The 17,917-nt window shown below is 52.4% G+C and overlaps 2 protein-coding genes and 1 long non-coding RNA gene across 5 annotated transcripts in view; all 3 read right to left on the reverse strand.

The window, feature by feature from the left end:
* Positions 1–1,216: 1,216 nt before the first annotated feature.
* LOC142464866 (solute carrier family 2, facilitated glucose transporter member 9-like) lies at positions 1,217–12,820 on the reverse strand. Of its 3 annotated transcripts, XM_075568498.1 has the most exons (13): positions 12,804–12,820; positions 12,312–12,445; positions 11,842–11,940; positions 11,340–11,500; positions 10,877–11,001; positions 9,756–9,885; positions 8,542–8,690; positions 6,381–6,568; positions 4,682–4,792; positions 4,122–4,223; positions 3,734–3,809; positions 3,513–3,640; positions 1,217–2,034 (listed from the first exon to the last, which is right to left on the reverse strand). In XM_075568498.1, the coding sequence occupies exons 2-13, from the start codon at positions 12,327–12,329 to the stop codon at positions 1,849–1,851; spliced, it is 1,473 nt and encodes a 490-aa protein (XP_075424613.1). In that variant the 5' UTR covers positions 12,330–12,445; positions 12,804–12,820; the 3' UTR covers positions 1,217–1,848. The 3 variants fall into 3 exon arrangements, with proteins under 3 accessions (XP_075424613.1, XP_075424612.1, XP_075424611.1); XM_075568497.1 differs by lacking the exon at positions 12,804–12,820 and having other exon boundaries at positions 12,312–12,567; XM_075568496.1 differs by lacking the exons at positions 12,312–12,445; positions 12,804–12,820 and adding an exon at positions 12,123–12,267.
* A 2,224-nt stretch (positions 12,821–15,044) lies between these two features.
* LOC142464868 (uncharacterized) lies at positions 15,045–16,861 on the reverse strand. Its single transcript, XR_012787744.1, has 2 exons — positions 16,059–16,861; positions 15,045–15,983 (listed from the first exon to the last, which is right to left on the reverse strand). It is a non-coding gene; the product is annotated as an uncharacterized LOC142464868 (long non-coding RNA).
* A 648-nt stretch (positions 16,862–17,509) lies between these two features.
* Positions 17,510–17,917, reverse strand: part of LOC142465226 (solute carrier family 2, facilitated glucose transporter member 5-like) — a 9,046-nt gene continuing 8,638 nt past the window's right edge. Inside the window, exon 5 of the mRNA XM_075569227.1 lies at positions 17,510–17,838. Coding sequence (XP_075425342.1) covers positions 17,510–17,838 — 329 coding nt within the window. The remainder of the gene's footprint in view (positions 17,839–17,917) is intronic.

Consider the following 17,917-nt stretch of genomic DNA (forward strand, 5'->3'; position numbering starts at 1 on the left):
GTGACTGGGTGGGTGGGTGTATTCACACACACTCACAGACACACGCACAGACACACACGCACAGACACAGTCAGACACACAATCACAGACACACACACAAACTCACAGACACACACACACACACACACACACACACACAGACACACAGGAGACAAGGGATGTCGCACTTGACAGGTACTGAGGGTTTGATCTCCCCGGGGGCCCGTTGTAATTATCTGCCTGGGGCTCTCCTCTCTCCCCTTGTCCTCCTCCTCGGTAGCAGCACTTCCACCCGCACTATCAACGCTACTGGCAGCGCTGCTCACCCCCTCAGGACACCGCAGCTTAGCGCTCCCCCCTCCCCCACCACGAGTGCCGCGCTCCCCCCTCCCCCACCACAAGTGCCGTGCTCCCCCACCACGAGTGCCGCGTTCCGCCACCATGAGTGCCGTGCTACCAACGCTCTGGGTGCCATGACTGTTCAGAGATGCGGGGGAGGAGGAAAGGGCTGGTCAGAGATGCGGGGGAGGAGGAAAGGGCCGGTCAGAGAGGCGGGGAGGATGGAAAGCGCTGCTCAGGGAGCCGGAGGCCGGGTAATCTCCCGCAGCAACATGAACCCGCCTCCGGCTTTCCCCCCGCCCCCCCTCTTTCAGCGCGAGCGGGTGAAATTAAACTGCTTGGGCCAATCGCCAAGGGGCAATTTCGGGTCGCCCCCGGCGACCGGGCGACTGGGGAGGGCCTCCTGGTTCCCTACACTCACATTCGCTCACTTTGATCTACAGGTGAAGGACTCCTAGCAGTTCCCAGAATCCCCCTGACTTTGGGGTCTGAGCTCCTAGCCGCACCTCTCTTTGGAACGCTCAGCCTCACGCTCTACGATGCCCCCCGGTGTGGAAATATGTAACTACGGGCTGAAGACTTACCTGTTTGCCCAGGAATTGTTTTAATTAACCTCAACCTGACCGGCATTTATTACTTATCTTTATATTCTGTTCTTCCTATATTTTTTTTTCTTGTGGGCTCTTAAATACATATAAATTTATTTTTTTTACATGTGAAGCGCTAGGTAAAGTTATTATTAAAACTCCATGCTCCTGCCTTTGTAGTGAGTGCCACTGTTATGAATCTCAATGGCAGCTCCTAGTCTTTGGGCAAGTCCTTCGCCCTGGCGCACTAGAGTGTAAGCCCGGTGGGACAGCGGTTGTCAGTGCTATGTAACAAACATGTATGTACATCCTTTATTCTTGTATGTATATCTTTATTTATATAGCGCCATCTATGTACACCGCGTTTCACAGCAATAACGCACGGGACATAATATAACGCGTAATGGGAATACGCGCTTCAGACGTAAAAGTAACAACAAGAAAAGGAGTCCCTGCCCCGAAGAGCTTACAATCTAATAAGTAGGAAGAACGTACAGAGACAGTAGGAGGGCGTTCTGGTAAGTGCGTCTGCAAGGGCCAAGGTCATCCATATGAGATGTATATTATCAGCCACGGCGCTACCCATATGCTTCGTTACAGAGGGGTGTTTCAAGGTGGGTCTTAAAAGGTGGAGAGAGAGGGTGCCAGTCAGATATTGAGGGGAAGGGCATTCCAGAGGTGCCAGGCACGTTTCATTAAGGACACAGTGTGTAAGAGACCACTTTGGAGTTTCTCGAATAAAGGAGAGGTGTGCAGTGTGTTTGTGAAGGACACAGAAGTGTAACGCACAATCAGAGAGTGTGGTGCAGCCAGTCTCGGGTCTGTATATAGTTTATCCTATAAACAGAACATATACATTTATTTGCAGCAGTGTCATGTATAGGAAGCCCGGTCACGCAGACACCACATGTGGCAGGGTCCCAGGTGGTGGCACTTTGGGCTCCTATAGTCTGGTGGCACAGATGGTTTTGCTGCTGCTCTTCTGCTCGCGGAAGTTTAGCTGGTTGAAGGACTCCTGAATGTGCAGAATGCTCTGGTCCTTTGTCTCCGGCAGAATCAGAAATGAATACACAGCCATGGAGAGGCAGTAAGCCAGGAAGAAAAGGAAGCAGAAAGGTCCAAGTGCCGCCTGTGGATAGAGACAGAGAGGAACCACCTGAGTACCCACTGCCAGGGAGGAACCCGACTGGGAAACCGCTGCCAGGGAGGAACCGCACTGGGAACCCGCTGACAGGCAGGAACCCTCAGGGAACCCGCTGCCACGGAGGATCCCCACTGAGAACCCGCTGCCAGGGAGGAACCGCACTGGGAACCCGCTGTCGGAGAGGAACCCCACTGGGAACCCGCTGACAGGCAGGAACCCCACTGGGAACCCGCTGACAGGCAGGAACCCTCAGGGAACCCGCTGCCACGGAGGATCGCCACTGAGAACCCGCTGCCAGAGAGGAACCGCACTAGCAACCCGCTGCCACGGAGGATCCCCACTGAGAACCTGCTGCCAGAGACGAACCCCCTGCCAGAGAGGAATCCCACTAGGAACCCGACTAAGAACCCGCTACCAGAGAGGAACCCCACTTGGATCTTGCTGCCAGAGAGGATCCCCACTGGGAACCCGTTGCCAGGGTGGAACCCCACTGGGAACCTACTGCCAGGAAGGAACCCCCCCCCCGAGTAACCGCTGCCATGGAGGAACCGTACTGGAAACCTGCTGCCAGGGAGGAACCCCACTAAGAACTGCTTCAAGGGAAGAACATGCTGTCAGAGAGGAACCCCACTGGGAATCTACTGCAGGGAGGAACCCCACTAAGAACCCACTTCCAGAGAGGAACCCCCTGCCAGGGAGGCACCTCACGGAGAACCCACTGCCAGAGAGGAACCCCACTAAGAACCACTTCCAGGGAGTAACCCGCTGCCAGAGAGGAACCCCACAGGGAAGCCACTGCCAGAGAGGAACCCCACAGGAAACCCACTGCCGGGGAGGAACCCCACAGGAAACCCACTGCCGGGGAGGAACCCCACTGGGAACCTAATGCCAGAGCGGAACCCCACTGGGAACCCGCTGCCAGGGAGTAACCCCCTGAGAACCCGCTGCCAGGAAGGAACCCCCCCGAGTACCCGCTGCCACGGAGGAACCGTACTGGAAACCTGCTGCCAAGGAGGACCCCCACTGGGAACCCGCTGTAAGGAAGGAACCCCACTGGGAACCTACTGCCAGGGAGGAACCCCCTGAGAGCCCGCTGCCAGGAAGGAACTTGCTGCCAGAGAGGAACCCCGCTGGGAACCCATTGACAGAGAGGAACCCCACTGGTAACCAATTGACAGAGAGGAACCCCACTGGTAACCAATTGACAGAGAGGAACCCCACTGGGAACCCGCTGCTAGACAAAGCAAATACCCAAAGAAACAGTATCTCTCTCCGAAGGAAGACTTTGTGTCACTGTTGGACTCTGAAAGGAGACAGAGTAGATCTCACCTCCTTCAGACTCACCCTCCCACCTCCTCCCTAATACCTCTCACCTTCCACTCATTGTGGGGTGCCCCTTCACACACTACCCCCCTCACCATGAGCAGACACTCATGCTCATACTCATGTGGTCCAGATCTCACCTCAATGAAGGGAAAAGCCAGAGCCAGCACGAAGAGCCCCAACCAGTTTAAGGTTCCGATTAAGACGTAGGCCGCCGGTCTGTACGACTGCACAAACATCTCAGTGGGGAGGACGCAGGACACTCCACCTGCACAACACAGCACAATGATACACTGACACACAACATGCTCCGCTTGTATACATGGAGAGATGCAATGCGGATCTGACACTGGACACTAACCGGGTCCCATGCCGAAACTCAGAGTGAAGATGAAGATGAGCATGGTGGAGATATATGGGAGCCAGTAGTACGAGTGCTGCAGGGAAACCAAGAGAGTAGAGTGTAAGCTCATCAGACCATAGACTACTTGTCTTCAGTTACACCTGGGGCATCTTATTCAAAGCTTGTATTTTATCTTTCGGACGCTCAGGTCTCAAACCTAAAGCCGCACTCTAATTAGCGCACACAGTGTAATCTGACTTATTGCTGCCAGGATGTAAGCTACTGCCACAGAGGGCATCCAAAGAGCTGAACGGCCCTGCATATAGTAAGATACACAGTACACAGTCTGAGTTCATCATCATAATATCAGAACTCAGGTGGTTTGGGCACGGGACTCGGCTCTTACCTGCAGAGAGAGAGTGGCAGTGAGCACAGCCAGGGACAGCGCCATGATGCCATAATTCACCCAGAGCAGCAGCTTCCTGCCCAGACGATCAATGAGATACCCCTATACGCAGAACAGGCAGAGAGAGGTCAGAGCAGAGAAGGTGGGCAAGGGGAGGAGGTCACATGTGGAATGATGTGGAGTGAGGATGAAGGAAGGAGTTGAGGTAACTGGGAGGCAGCCACTCGCTCCCCGGGAAGGCAGCCACTCGCTCCCCGGGAAGGCAGCCGCTCGCTCCCCGGGAAGGCAGCCGCTTGCTCCCCGGGAAGGCAGCCTCGCTCACCGGGAAGGCAGCCTCGCTCACCGGGAAGGCAGCCTCGCTCACCGGGAAGGCAGCCTCGCTCACCGGCAAGGCAGCCTCACTCACCGGGAAGGCAGCCTCGCTCACCGGGAAGGCAGCCTCGCTCACCGGGAAGGCAGCCTCGCTCACCGGGAAGGCAGCCACTCGCTCACCGGGAAGGCAGCCACTCGCTCACCGGGAAGGCAGCCTCACTTAAAGAGAAGCAGTGAAAGACACTCACACAGAGAAGCGTTGTTAGGATCTCAGTGATCCCGAGTCCCAGAGAGACGTATGGGGTCTGGCTGGCCGGAATCCCTGCGTTCTGGAAGACGTCATATGCGTAGAAATAAACCTGGGAGGGGAAAGAGAGACACGTTCGTTCTCCCCGGCAGCAGAAGCCCTGAAATATTAGCCGGGTCGCACGTGTTAATGAAGCATCTCTACGGATCACACCAAGAGCGTGGAAAATCCAGGCGTGTCTCCACTGACAGCAAAAATGGAACACCTAGGTGATCAATGGTGCGCTTGGTGTTAAATTGGGTGTGTCTGCTGACCACTCCTCCTCTGTTCTGAAGCTTCTGAGGAACCCTCAGTCTCGTACTACAATGTCTCAGGCATGTACTGCTCGAGGGTAGAACATGGGCATCACATACACACAGTGGCAGATTTCCCATTATGCCCGGGCCTAGTGTGGCAAAATCTTGGGGTGGCAAATTTCCCTTCCTCCCCCACCCCCCATATACAGAGGTCCCACTCTCTTCCCCACTGTTTGCCGGGTGAGAGCGTGGGGCCTCTGTACAGTTCTTACCTGCTCCTTCATGCTACCATCCTAATCCTTTGTGGCGCGCTCCTACGCTTTCATGCCGCGCTCCTCCTTCAGCGTCAAATGACACTGTGACATCACATGGCATCCCGTTTCCAAGGCAATGTGACATCACGATGCTGTGGCAACACAATGCCATGGGACGTCGCAGTGTCATTTGACGCTGAAGGAGGAGGGGGCGGCTCGAAGGAGGAGGGAGGCAAGGAGGGGCAGGAGGGAGGCACGGAGGGGGAAGAGGGTGGCACGGAGGAGGGCAGCATGGAGGAGCACTCCACCAGGTAAGTGCCTAAGGTCGGCCATTTTGTTTACCCGCCACTGCATGCACAGTCCCTCTTGTGTTAGTATCTGGGGGCTGGTGTATCAAATTGGAACTCTGCAGTGTCCAACCACAATGTCCATCTTTCCAAGAACAGTAACACTGTATCATAGTGAAGTGACACGTTATGATGTTAAGAGATTCACATGGTAATGAGTTTCAAAGACAACACACATTCTTATCAAGAAGCCTCCTCCACCAGCTCCCTCGTGTGTGCGCACCGACCTTCTTAAAGGGGCACTGCCTCGTGCCCGGTTTTATTTCTGTTGCAATAAATGCAGCCGTTCCTCACATTTGCATCAATGCAAATTGTCTGAGCTGCCGATCGATCTGATCTCCCCGTGATCGATCAGCGAAGAACCTGCTTCCCAGGGAAACCCAATATGGCTTCCTAAATGGTTGTTATAGCAACCTGAAGAAGCTTAATATAAGAAAAATCATTAAAAAGGGGCATAACGAGTTAAAAAAAAACAGAATGCAGGAAGTATTATCTAATACAGGAGCGGCCAACTCTAATCCTCAAGGGCCACCAACAGGCCAGGTATCAGGGATACCTCTGCTTCAGCACAGGTGGCTCAATCAGTGGATCAGTCAACGACTGCACCACCTGTGCTGAAGCAGGGATATCCCTGATACCTGGCCTCTTGGTGGCCCTTGCGGACTGGAGTTGGCCACCTCTGATCTAATACTAAGCAACTGATTTGTTAGAAGGAACCCCCCCCCAGGATTTTGAAGGAAATGCTGCTTTTCGGTAGGTGTGCAGGTTGGTGGTTCCCTGTGGTAGGAAGAGGGCTGCATTACCGCATTGATGCCGATGAGTTGCATGAACCCACAGAGCAGCAGAAGCGTGATCATCTGCCACCGCACGGAACGGTCCATCAGAAGGTCCTTCACACCTTTCACCTGCTCCCCTTCTATGGTCTTCTTCTCAGCCAACATGGCATCCATCTCATGGCTGTGATCCCCTGGGCCCCATAGCTGCTTCATGGCTGGGGGGGACACATAACACAGGAGGGGTGGAAGCTGGACCTATTTTGTTAATATTCATGGCACAGACATGGAAGTAACCCAGAAAGGCCAAGAGATGGCTATTTACATCTGCAGAAGAGACATCGGGTGAAGAAGATACTTCTCTTATGACGTGCGACATTTCGGTGTGACAAGATCTCCGAAGGAACTTATAAAAAGTGTCACTATTTATCTATACATGTGGGTAAATTACACAGTGCAAGGCGGCCACCTTGGGCCCCGCGCCTCCGGAGGCCCCGCGCTACCTCCTGTCAGCCTGGAATCCAACTTTGACCTGACCGGAAGAGGGAGCTGGAGAAGGGAGCGCGACCTCCCATCCCCCCCTCCTCTATCTCCCACCCTCCTCTATCTCCCCCCTCCGGTCGGAAGAGTGTTACTGGCGCCAACACGAGAAAGAGGAGGGAGTACGGGGCCTTCGGACCGGTAGAGAGGTAGGTATGGGGGTGTCTGGGTGGTCTGTGTCCTCTTACCTTCTCTGACAGATACACCAGTCACACAGTGTCCTAGATACTGGTTCTGTGCTTCACACAGCTGTGTATTATTTCATGCCCACTTATTGTCCCCTTTCTTTTAACTATTAAATGAATTTTAATACGATTCACATTCCCTCTTCCGTCTAGGGGGACTTTACCTGGTTCTATTTCTCCAGGACCCATTCTCCCAGCATTATTCCTACGGTCCAGTCCATTCATCTGGCCGATACTATTTGGTGTTGTCACCATTGGTGATGATATATTATTCAGCAGCCACTATCCGCTACTCAGACTACCCATCATTGATTTGACTCTCGCTCCTACTTAAATTTCAGCGATACGAGTGCACGCTTCTTGGACTCTCCTGTCGTCTCACACATCCTAGGGGAGCACCTAAGATCTGACTACAAAAGACTCTTCATGGTCCCGAGGTTCAACAAAGTATCCGGCCACTCCTCCTTCTCTTAGGCTATGGCCATGGTCGGGGAGAGGGCACGGAGGCGTGACGTCACCCGCTTTTTAGCTCCAGCGATCTGTGGGCAGGGTTGACGCGATGGGGAGGCGTGTAGGGGGGCGTGGCCGTGACGTCACGGAGCTGGCTCACCCACATTGGGTGAACCGCTCGCGTGACCTGGCAGTCGCGCCATGGAATCAAATTTAACAGATTTCTCGCGCACCGTAATCTCCCTCGCGCTGTCGCATGCGCGGTCTATGGCTGCGATCATTGCCTTAAGGCATTGTGATCATGCATGCCTCCGCGGCGTCTCCCCGACCATGGCCACATCCTTACCGTGCCCCCCACAACTGGAGCAATCTACCGGAGACTCTCACACCCACCACCAGTCTAAGTTCTTTCAAAACTAAAGCTGACTCACATTTTAATCTGGTCTGTAACTGTTACATACGCCTATAATATATATTGTCCCTAACTGTGCATGCAATGTCTTGTATATAATGTATACCCTGCTCACTTAATGTAACTATGTATTTTGTCATCATAACTCTGTGCCCAGGACATACCTGAAAACGAGAGGTAACTCTCACTGTATTACTTCCTGGTAAAATATTTTATATATAAATAAATCTGTTGACAGGACCTCTCTCCTTTCCATTATAGAGAATGCGGGGAGGTTGGTGGGGGGGGGGGTTAGAGCTTGCACTCCTTATAGTACTCACGGCACCGGTATAAAAGAACGGCGGTGCGCTATATACAGTGCAGGGATCCGTTCTTGTGGTAGGCCCCTGTTTGAATGAATTCAATGGTAGGAAGGCAGCTCAAGAAAAAGTGTCTTCATTGAACCTGCATATTCCTCCTACGCGTTTCGCTCCCAGCTGGGTCCAAAATGTGTAGGAGGAATATGTCATTTCAATAAAGAAACCTTTCAGCTTTTTGAGGGCCCGCTGCCTTCTTACGATTGACTCTTCTCATGATTGACTCTTCTGATGACAGCACTGCTCACCCTTCAGACAGCCGTCTTTGTCGCCCTTGTCAATAAGGAGGTACCGTGGAGAGTCCGGGAACCAAGGCAGCGTCAGGAATTGGATGAGTGCAGGGACCGCACTGACTGACATGAGATAGGGCCACAGTGCTTCGGAGCCCAGGAACTCCCTGAAATGAGAGAAGACCTGGAGTCACTGAGTACGGACACGCGGGGAACCATGGGTCATACACCCGGTCCTTCCCACTGCAGGATCCCACAGGGAGAAGAGGGATTTAAACTAAGGATGGGCAGAACTGGGTGTGTAAATCGGAACCTACCAGAACCGTACATTCCAAAAGCAAACACAAAACCCTTAAAGTGGCGCTCCAAGCTAGCCATTTATTTGGAGGTTATTAATTAATTTATTTTTAAGCTAGGATGGAGGCAGGGTGTCCCAGGAGATGAACCCCATTCATTTCAGCTCAGGAGATACTTACCTCCATAGGGGGTGCGGGTAGGTGCTCCGCTCGGCTTGCAGGGCGCACGTAATGGCGAGTGTTTCAAATCTCCCGCGCCCTGCGAGCCAATAGGAAGCCGCGACGTCATCAGGTCCGGCTTCCTATTGGCCGACGCGGGAGCTTGAAACGTTACCGAGATTCCGGCACCCCCTTTGGAGGTCTGCATCACGGGAAGTAGGGGGTCCCCTGTGCTGAAATGAATGGGGTTCGGGTCCAGAGACCCCCTGCTTCAATTCCATGTTAAATTAATAATAATTAAAAAAACATGAATTGCTCCTTTAAGATTTTTAGAGACAAAATCCAAAATCCAAACATTATTTAGGACCAAACCCGGATCACCAGACCAAGAGCAATTCATTTTAATTCAATTTTAATTCATTTTAATTCATTTTTCGGTTATATTATTTTGGTTTCCTAATAGTTTTTATGATTCTATACTTATTTTAATCATTTTCCCAGTTTTATGTATTGTTGTATTTTCCTACTTATTTCTCCACGAGATTTGAGTTGTTGCAAAACCAGAAAGAAAAAGTTGTAGAAACTAAACCACGTCCAAAAAAACCCAGGAGTGATAATCCCCACCCCTTCCCATAAACCCCTGTGTCTGGCCATCCCTCTGCAGCATGCCACAGCGACACGGACAGAAGGGACCACGCCCCGCCACACTGTGGCACAGCGACTTGGAGAAGAGGGACTAATGGCCCATGCAGCACACCCCCATCACTCTTCACACACCTGAGTCCCACAAGAAGTCCCATCAGCTTCCCGATGGCGATGAAGAGTGCCGCGGTTACTGTGACCATGCCCCGCAGACTCTGGGGGGCACACTCCCCAATATACATCATGTGGAGCTGCAGACTCACACCTGCAACAACACACACCCATCTGTGTGACTCTTTAACAAAACAAACGCATAAGCTCCACTCTACAAATCACTCGTGCTACCACTCGCCTAGAACGTCTCTTTAGAATGTTCCGTTCGTGCACAATTCGGGGGGGGGGGGGAAGGGGGAATGCAAATGAGAATTAGTGACTTAGATTTAGGGAACATTCCGAGATTTAACCCGAGACGCTGATTTATAATAAGATAATACGGTTAGTGACTCTGATGTATTATGTGATCATCTACAGCAGGGGTGCCCAAACTGGGGGCGTGAATTTCTTTTTTTGGGGGGGGGTCACGGCGGTTGCAGCGGCCCCATGCTCTTCCCCGAGGCATTTAAATTAAATTCGGGGGGTTGGGGCGCGAGGCCTCTGCAACTTACTTACCGCGATTCAGCCGGCTTCGTCATGGCAACGCGGCGTCAAATGATGTCGCAGGGTCTCGTGACCCCACAAGGTCATAGGACGCCGGCACACAGGTAAGGGGGGGGGGGCACGAGCACTGGGGGGGAGAGCAGGCACCAGAAGTTCGTGCACCCATGATCTGCAGGGATGAAGATCACCCAATCCTACAGGAATCCTGGGTGTGAGTTGCCTTTATTTCCCTGATCATGTGGCACGAACGATCCTGACATTTAATACCGGTCATCACTTCTTATTCCCTTCTGATCGCCTTGAGGGATTCCATTAACCCTTTCAGCACCAGGTGAGCCTTTAAAGAGGTTGTTGGTTTTTTTTGATCACTACAAAACTGCAGGCAGAACCTGTAACCCATTTCCCCACAGTGAAGGTGCCAGGTCCTGTGCTGTTTGGACGCCTGCAGTGGGCCCCTTTTAAAAGTGAGCAGGATATAATAATACTTCCATCATTTCTTCAATTAGGAGCTTTTGGGGAAACTCCCCTGGATTCTACTGTATATGTCACACAACCATCCTGCCCGGCAGTCCGGGCTCGGGTTAGCCGTCCCCTCGTACCCGCATTGAATCCGTACAGGAACCTCGCCAGCAGAATCATCTCAAAGGATCCGGACGTCCGGCTCAGTCCCATGAGAGCTGCCCCCAACAGTGCGGGCACGTTGTTATAAAGCTGGGTCTTCTTTCTGCAAGGGAGGAGCAGAGGCATCACCGGCAGTACACGTATCCTACAGACCTGGGCTGGCCAACTGCAGTCCTCAAGGGCAAACCAACAGGTCATCAGGATATCCCTGCTTCAGCACAGGTGGTGCAGTCAAAGACCTGACCTGTTGGTAGCCCTTGAGGGCAGGAGTTGGCTACCCCTGCTATATACCGATAGCACATGAATAGCCTGAGTACATGTATTCTATATTCACATAGGACACGCGTGCCCTGATCGCAGAGAGTACACATCCTACATACCGTGTGAACCTCGACATCCTCCCCGATTCACCCATCTGTAGACGGCGCGGAGACTACGTACCTTCCAAACGTCACGGAGAGGTATCCAACTACGAAGGACCCCACCAGACCCCCGACGCTGTACACGGACACGATGAAGGACCAGAGCAACATGACGGTGTCCGGCTGGAGGGGAGAACTGTACCGCTGCTGCCATGTGCTATTGATGAACCTCTGAATATACTGAGAGGAAAATCAGGAGGCCAGTAAGGGGGCAGCGTAGGGTTATCTTGTGACCTCATGAACAGATCACTCCATCCATTGGGAAGGCCATCTAACTCATCGGAGGGTGGTCTTATTCACTGGAAGGTGGCCTCCATCAGTCTCTGCCCAATACGTGAGACTGTCCTGTAATGAGTGAGTCTTACCTCTAATGAGTGCAACTGCCCTCCATTGGATAAGACCACCATTGAATGAGTGGGCTCCCTCCCCCAATAAGGAAGGCTACCCCCCCCCTCCACATGGACAACCTGCCTTCCCATGAATGAGACCGAGCAAGGAGGAAAGGTGGAGTGTTCACTTACCTCTGAGGGGGAGTTGATGAGTGAGATATGTAATCCATACTGGAAGGTTCCCCCAATACCCAGGACCAGGGTCAGTAACGTGAGATTCAGAGTGAGCTTCTGAGGACAGGGGAGTAACAATAAGTGGAGGCGTCTCGGGGGGGGACGTCAGGGCAGTTAGCAAAGTCACTACACATTGTCTGTCACAGTTTGCAGCCAGGAGACACTTCATTTCGCTGCTACATAGGGACCTTAACATTTATATTCCTCGGGTAGTCAGCTATAAAAAACAAGAAACTGACAAACAGTCGTGTGAAGGTCTCAACGGGACTTTCCATTCTAAAGATACTTCAGAGCCGCCCCAGCAGCCACCTCTGGGGTAGAATCCAGCAGCACATTCCAAAGCCAATGTCTCTCCACCACTACTTGCCATAGCACTATTGATATTAAAACTCCAGGCAGCTGTAAATAACAAGGTAAACAGGACCTACCCCAGTCCGAGAGGTCATGTATATGGAGGACGCGGTCAGTGCAGCCGTGCATAGGAGTCGAAGGTTTATAAAGGGTCAAACATGCGGACTGCCGTCCCGAGATCACTCTCCAACTCCTGGCTTCTTATTAGCTCCTAATTTCATCAAGAAAAAAACCTGGTGATCTACCCAGACTTTAACCCTCGCCCGGCCGCACGGTCACAGTGTGAGGAGTGTGTGACCGAGACCCTTGGAAGTGTTGCTGGCGGCTGCCATGTACGGCTGCGGCCACGCTGGCGCTGACCGCGCTCATGCTTGCGAGTGGTGATGTCACTAGTTCTCCAAGCATGAGCGCCGGGTGTCCTGGCTATTTCGGAAGCGGCGCACGGGGGGGGGGGGGGGAGGAGGCGTTGAGGGCAAGTTGAGTGCGCTCGAAAGTTCATTTGTTTTTGTTTACGCTAACTCCAAGCTTGGGTGAGTGTGCGTGCCCGCAACGCATGAGCGGGGACTTACATATATAGATATATGTAAGTGAAATACGGCTGCTCTGCTCGTAACCGGGACCTCTCTGAATCTCAGTGCTCCTGGCTCGCCCGGTGTGTTGGGAGCCGAAAGGGCTAATTGGGACAGACACTACGAGTGAGGGGGGTTGTGAGAAAGAGCGCTGTAGTGAGGAGTGGGGGGGTTAGTTAACCTCTTCTGTCCAAAGCCCTAAAATGCATCACTCCAAACCCCCTCTCGTTTTCTTTATATGAAAGTTGAGGGAAGGGAGGAGGGGGGAGGGGGTGCTGCAAAGCTGCCGAGGTTGGATGTTCCTAAAGGGCCTCGATTACCTTCTGATTAACCCAAAAGTCTGCACAATAAAAAGGCTAAGGTCCATCCGAGAAGGAAGGGGGGGGGAGGGGGTTGAGGGAGGGTAGTACTAATCAGAGATGGCCGTGCGGGATCAGAACGGACTGGATGTTCCTTCAAGGATTAATTCCAAACTTTTGGGATTAATCTGTGGCTGAATTTATTCAGATTTGTTTAACTATAAACCAGCTGCCCTCTTCTCCATCTCCCACTCCTCTCCCCTCTCCCACACTTCACCCCTCTCCCCCAACTCCCACCTTCTCCCCTTTCTTAACCTCTTCTCCCCCCTTTTCCCCTCCCCTCTCACCCTAATCTGAACGTCAGAGAGGGGTGGCACAGGTGCAAATGAGCTTGGGTCATTGATGCTGTGAGATGCACGTTCAATACGACGCAGTCACTGTCTGCGGCACAATACTCCTTCCCCGGCTAAATACCGACACAAACACTGCAAAACATTGAGGTTACGCGGTCACCATTTAACTACTGCTTGGGGTCCCCCAAAACCTAGAGCAACTCTGAGCTCACTGCAGGACCATGTCTGGGGTGAGAAGTACACTGCAGGACCATGTCTCGGGTGAGAAGTACACTGCAGGGCCATGTCCGGGTGAGAAGTACACTGCAGGATCATGTCTCGGGTGAGAAGTACACTGCAGGACCATGTCTCAGGTAAGAAGTATACTGCAGGACCATGTCTCGGGTGAGAAGTACACTGCAGGACCATGTCTCGGGTGAGAAGTACACTGCAGGACCATGTCTCAGGTGAGAAGTACACTGCAGGACCAAGTCTCGGGTGAGAAGTACACTGCAGGACCATGTCTCGGGTGAGAAGAACACTGCAGTACCATGTCTCGGGTGAGAAGTACACTGCAGGACCATGTCTCAGGTGAGAAGTATACTGCAGGACCATGTCTCGGGTGAGAAGTACACTGCAGGACCATGTCTCGGGTGAGAAGTACACTGCAGGACCATGTCTCGGGTGAGAAGTACACTGCAGGACCATGTCTCGGGTAATAAGTACACTGCAGGACCATGTCTCGGGTGAGAAGTACACTGCAGGACCATGTCTCGGGTGAGAAGTACACTGCAGGACCATGTCTCGGGTAATAAGTACACTGCAGGACCATGTCTCGGGTGAGATGTACACTGCAGGACCATGTCTCGGGTAATAAGTACACTGCAGGACCATGTCTCGGGTGAGAAGTACACTGCAGGACCATGTCTCGGGTGAGAAGTACACTGCAGGACCAAGTCTCGGGTGAGAAGTACACTGCAGGACCATGTCTCGGGTGAGAAGTACACTGCAGGACCATGTCTCGGGTGAGAAGTACACTGCAGGACCATGTCTCGGGTGAGAAGTACACTGCAGGACCATGTCTCGGGTGAGAAGTACACTGCAGGACCATGTCTCGGGTGAGAAGTACACTGCAGGACAATGTCTCGGGTGAGAAGTACACTGCAGGACCATGTCTCGGGTGAGAAGTACACTGCAGGACCAAGTCTCGGGTGAGAAGTACACTGCAGGACCAAGTCTCGGGTGAGAAGTACACTGCAGGACAATGTCTCGGGTGAGAAGTACACTGCAGGACAATGTCTCGGGTGAGAAGTACACTGCAGGACCATGTCTCGGGTGAGAAGTACACTGCAGGACCAAGTCTCGGGTGAGAAGTACACTGCAGGACAATGTCTCGGGTGAGAAGTACACTGCAGGACAATGTCTCGGGTGAGAAGTACACTGCAGGACCATGTCTCGGGTGAGAAGTACACTGCAGGATCATATCTCGGGTGAGAAGTACACTGCAGGACCATGTCTCGGGTGAGAAGTACACTGCAGGACCATGTCTCGGGTGAGAAGTACACTGCCGGCATCAGATAAGGAAACAGTGAAAATAATCAGCACAAACGTTCCTGGGAGAAACCGGTTTATTTGTGATACAAGATCAGAGCCCACGGCTGCCCCATCTTATTACAGGTCGGGGGGTGCAATGTTCATGCCAGCACGCCGTCGCCCCCCAAAGAAAATCAGCACGCTACATACTTTTATTAAGCTCCATGCTACTGGCCATCCAGGACGGACAGGGTTAATCCCATTAGGGTCTTGCAGAGGGATAGCGGTTTATTAGCAGGGGCTGCAGGTTATGGACAATGACGGACGTGAGCACATAAATAACTCCTCACACCGCTCAGGCTGCAGCCCCCCAGTGCAACGGGGGACCCCTGAGCTGGAGGATTATGGGGTGTATAAAGTGACGCCCCCCCCAGATACCTGATTTACATGGGAGGGGTCCTGACGGTTCCTTTACCCTAGAGAGCTCAGTGCAAGTTCCCTCCCCACTGGAAAGGGAGATACAAAACCAGGACAGCTGGATGCGGCCCGCTCAATTCGGGGAAAGGGGTCACCATGGACATTAAGTGGAGCATTCATGTATATAACCCCAAGCCCCCTCCCCTCCCCCCTGGGGGGCCCGGTAGTGCATTCTGCTGTGCAATACGTTGCTGGCAGTGAGGGGGTTAACCTGATATCTCTAAGGTGACGACCTTCCGTTGCTAATTACAGGAAACCCACAAGTGCCCGATAAATATGAAATATTACGATTTCAGGAGTGTTTATGGCATGGTACTGGCTTCTGAAGTGGGAGACCATCGTTTCCGGCCAGAGACAGTTTATTGCACATTTGCCCCAGGTTCCAAAAATTAGATTGTAAGCTCTTCTGGTCAGGAACCCCCTAGTCCCTGTGCAGTTTACAGCGCTCTCTGCTCACAAAGTTCAGTCACATACAGGATATTCATCTGCCTGATAAAGTAACGACTGAAGATGCTTCTTCATACAGGCGCTCCTACAACCTCCTCATACAGGCGCTCCTACAACCTCCTCATACAGGCGCTCCTACAACCTCCTCATACAGGCGCTCCTACAACCCCCTTATACAGCTCAACCCCATCGTACAGTATAAAGATATACATACATAAATACAGTTTAACGCCCTTATACAGCTCAACCTCATCATACAGCTCAACCTCCTCTTACAGCTCAGCCTCCTCATACAGCTCAGCCTATCATACAACACAACCCCCTTATACAACTCAACCTCATCGTACAGTATAAAGATATACATACATAAATACAGTTTAACGCCCTGATACAGCTCAACCTCATCATACAGCTCAGCCTATCATACAACTCAACCCCCTTATACAGCTCAACCTCATCGTACAGTATAAAGATATACATACACAAATACAGTTTAACGCCCTGACACAGCTCAGCCTCCTCATACAGCTCAGCCTCCTCATACAGCTCAGCCTCCTCATACAGCTCAGCCTCCTCATACAGCTCACCCCCCTTATACAGTATACAGATATACATATATAAATACAGTTCCATTCCCTGATACAGCTCAGCCTCCTCATACAGCTAAGCCTATCATACAACTCAACCCCTTTATATAGCTCAACTCCCTGATACATCTCAACTCCCTGATACATCTCAACTCCCTGATACATCTCAACTCCCTGATACATCTCAACTCCTTGATACAGCTCAGCCTCCTCATACAGCTCAGCCTCCTCATACAGCTCAATTCCCTTATGAAGCTCAACCACATCATACAGCTCAGCCTCATACAACTCAACCCCCTTATACAGCTCAACCTCATCATACAGCTCAACCTCATTATACTGCTTAACCCCCCATACGACTCAACTCCCCCATACAGCTCGATTCCCCCCCAACCCTGATACAACCAAACCCCTCCTCATATGGCTCCCCCCCCCCCATATAACTCGCGGGTAGTCTTGGCCAAAGTAACATTAACCAGAATCTCGCTGCGTTCCCGGTATCTGAGCATCGTGACATGTCCCTGTGGTTGGCATCAGATAGAAGTACCTAACTCACAGTGACACATTAACCATCCAGTGACCTGTATCCAGCACACACCGCAGCAGCCAGGCACCCACTCCCCTCTGCAGCCAATCAGAGCTTAATATCAGTAACATCCACCTGGCTCCAGAGTCTGGCTCCGCCAGTCCTGTTTTTTTTCCGTTTCTCCGGCTCATTCCAAAGTAATACAAGGCGCGAGATAGAAAACCCGCACCGGCGGGAGGATTTGCAGCCGCGTCTGTGTGTCCCGAAACTTTAGGAAAACGCGTGTAGATTCACACAAGGAGACAGCACAAACCCATGAGGAGCATATCTACTAAACGGTGCTAAGCACTGACACCTTCATACGTAAGTGCCATAAGGTACCGTAGCTTAGCACTGCGCAGCACATATGGTGACAATATCAACAAACATTCTTAGTGCAAACGAGGTGACGAGTGAGCAGGACCGTCCGAGCGCGCCGCGGTCTGCCGAGACCCAACGCTTCCGGTCACTGTGTCCTGCGGGTCACACCTGTACCTGGTTCTGGAACCCCCAAACCTGGCCCAGGGGGTGGGGGGGGGGTGGTTTGTACAATTCGGAGATTTACAAGCAGCTGGAGTTTGGGTTTGAGATTCCTTTCCGGGATCAGCAATGCGTTTCTATGCAACGTGTTCCAGCCGCTTGTGGCAATGAGGAGGTTAAATCTTTCCCCCTGGATGCGCTGGAGGCGCTGCGGTGACGCCCCGCGAGCCACGCAGCCACGCAGCCGGAGTGTGGCGGTCAGAGCATGGTGGATTTGATCTCCTGGGGTCCCTGCCAGCCGTGGGCCCCGTGCTGCTGCGAGTGGAGTCGGCGTTGGGCGAACTCCTCTGTGATTTCCAGGAGACTCTTCCCTTTAGTCTCCGGGAGAAAGAAT

The sequence above is a fragment of the Ascaphus truei genome, chromosome 13 (genome assembly GCF_040206685.1).
Source record: "Ascaphus truei isolate aAscTru1 chromosome 13, aAscTru1.hap1, whole genome shotgun sequence".
Taxonomy (NCBI): domain Eukaryota; kingdom Metazoa; phylum Chordata; class Amphibia; order Anura; family Ascaphidae; genus Ascaphus; species Ascaphus truei.

Bases quoted from the DNA above. Each gene is read 5' to 3' on its own strand.
- LOC142464866 (XM_075568496.1), bottom strand. From the start codon at position 12,158: ATGGAAAGTCCCGTTGAGACCTTCACACGACTGTTT. The intron at 8,691-9,755 runs GTGTGTGAAGAG...CTCTCATTTCAG, and splicing joins GGACTTCTTGTGGGACTCAG to GGAGTTCCTGGGCTCCGAAG. The intron at 4,224-4,681 runs GTGAGTGTCTTT...TTCTGCGTATAG, and splicing joins TCCTAACAACGCTTCTCTGT to GGGTATCTCATTGATCGTCT.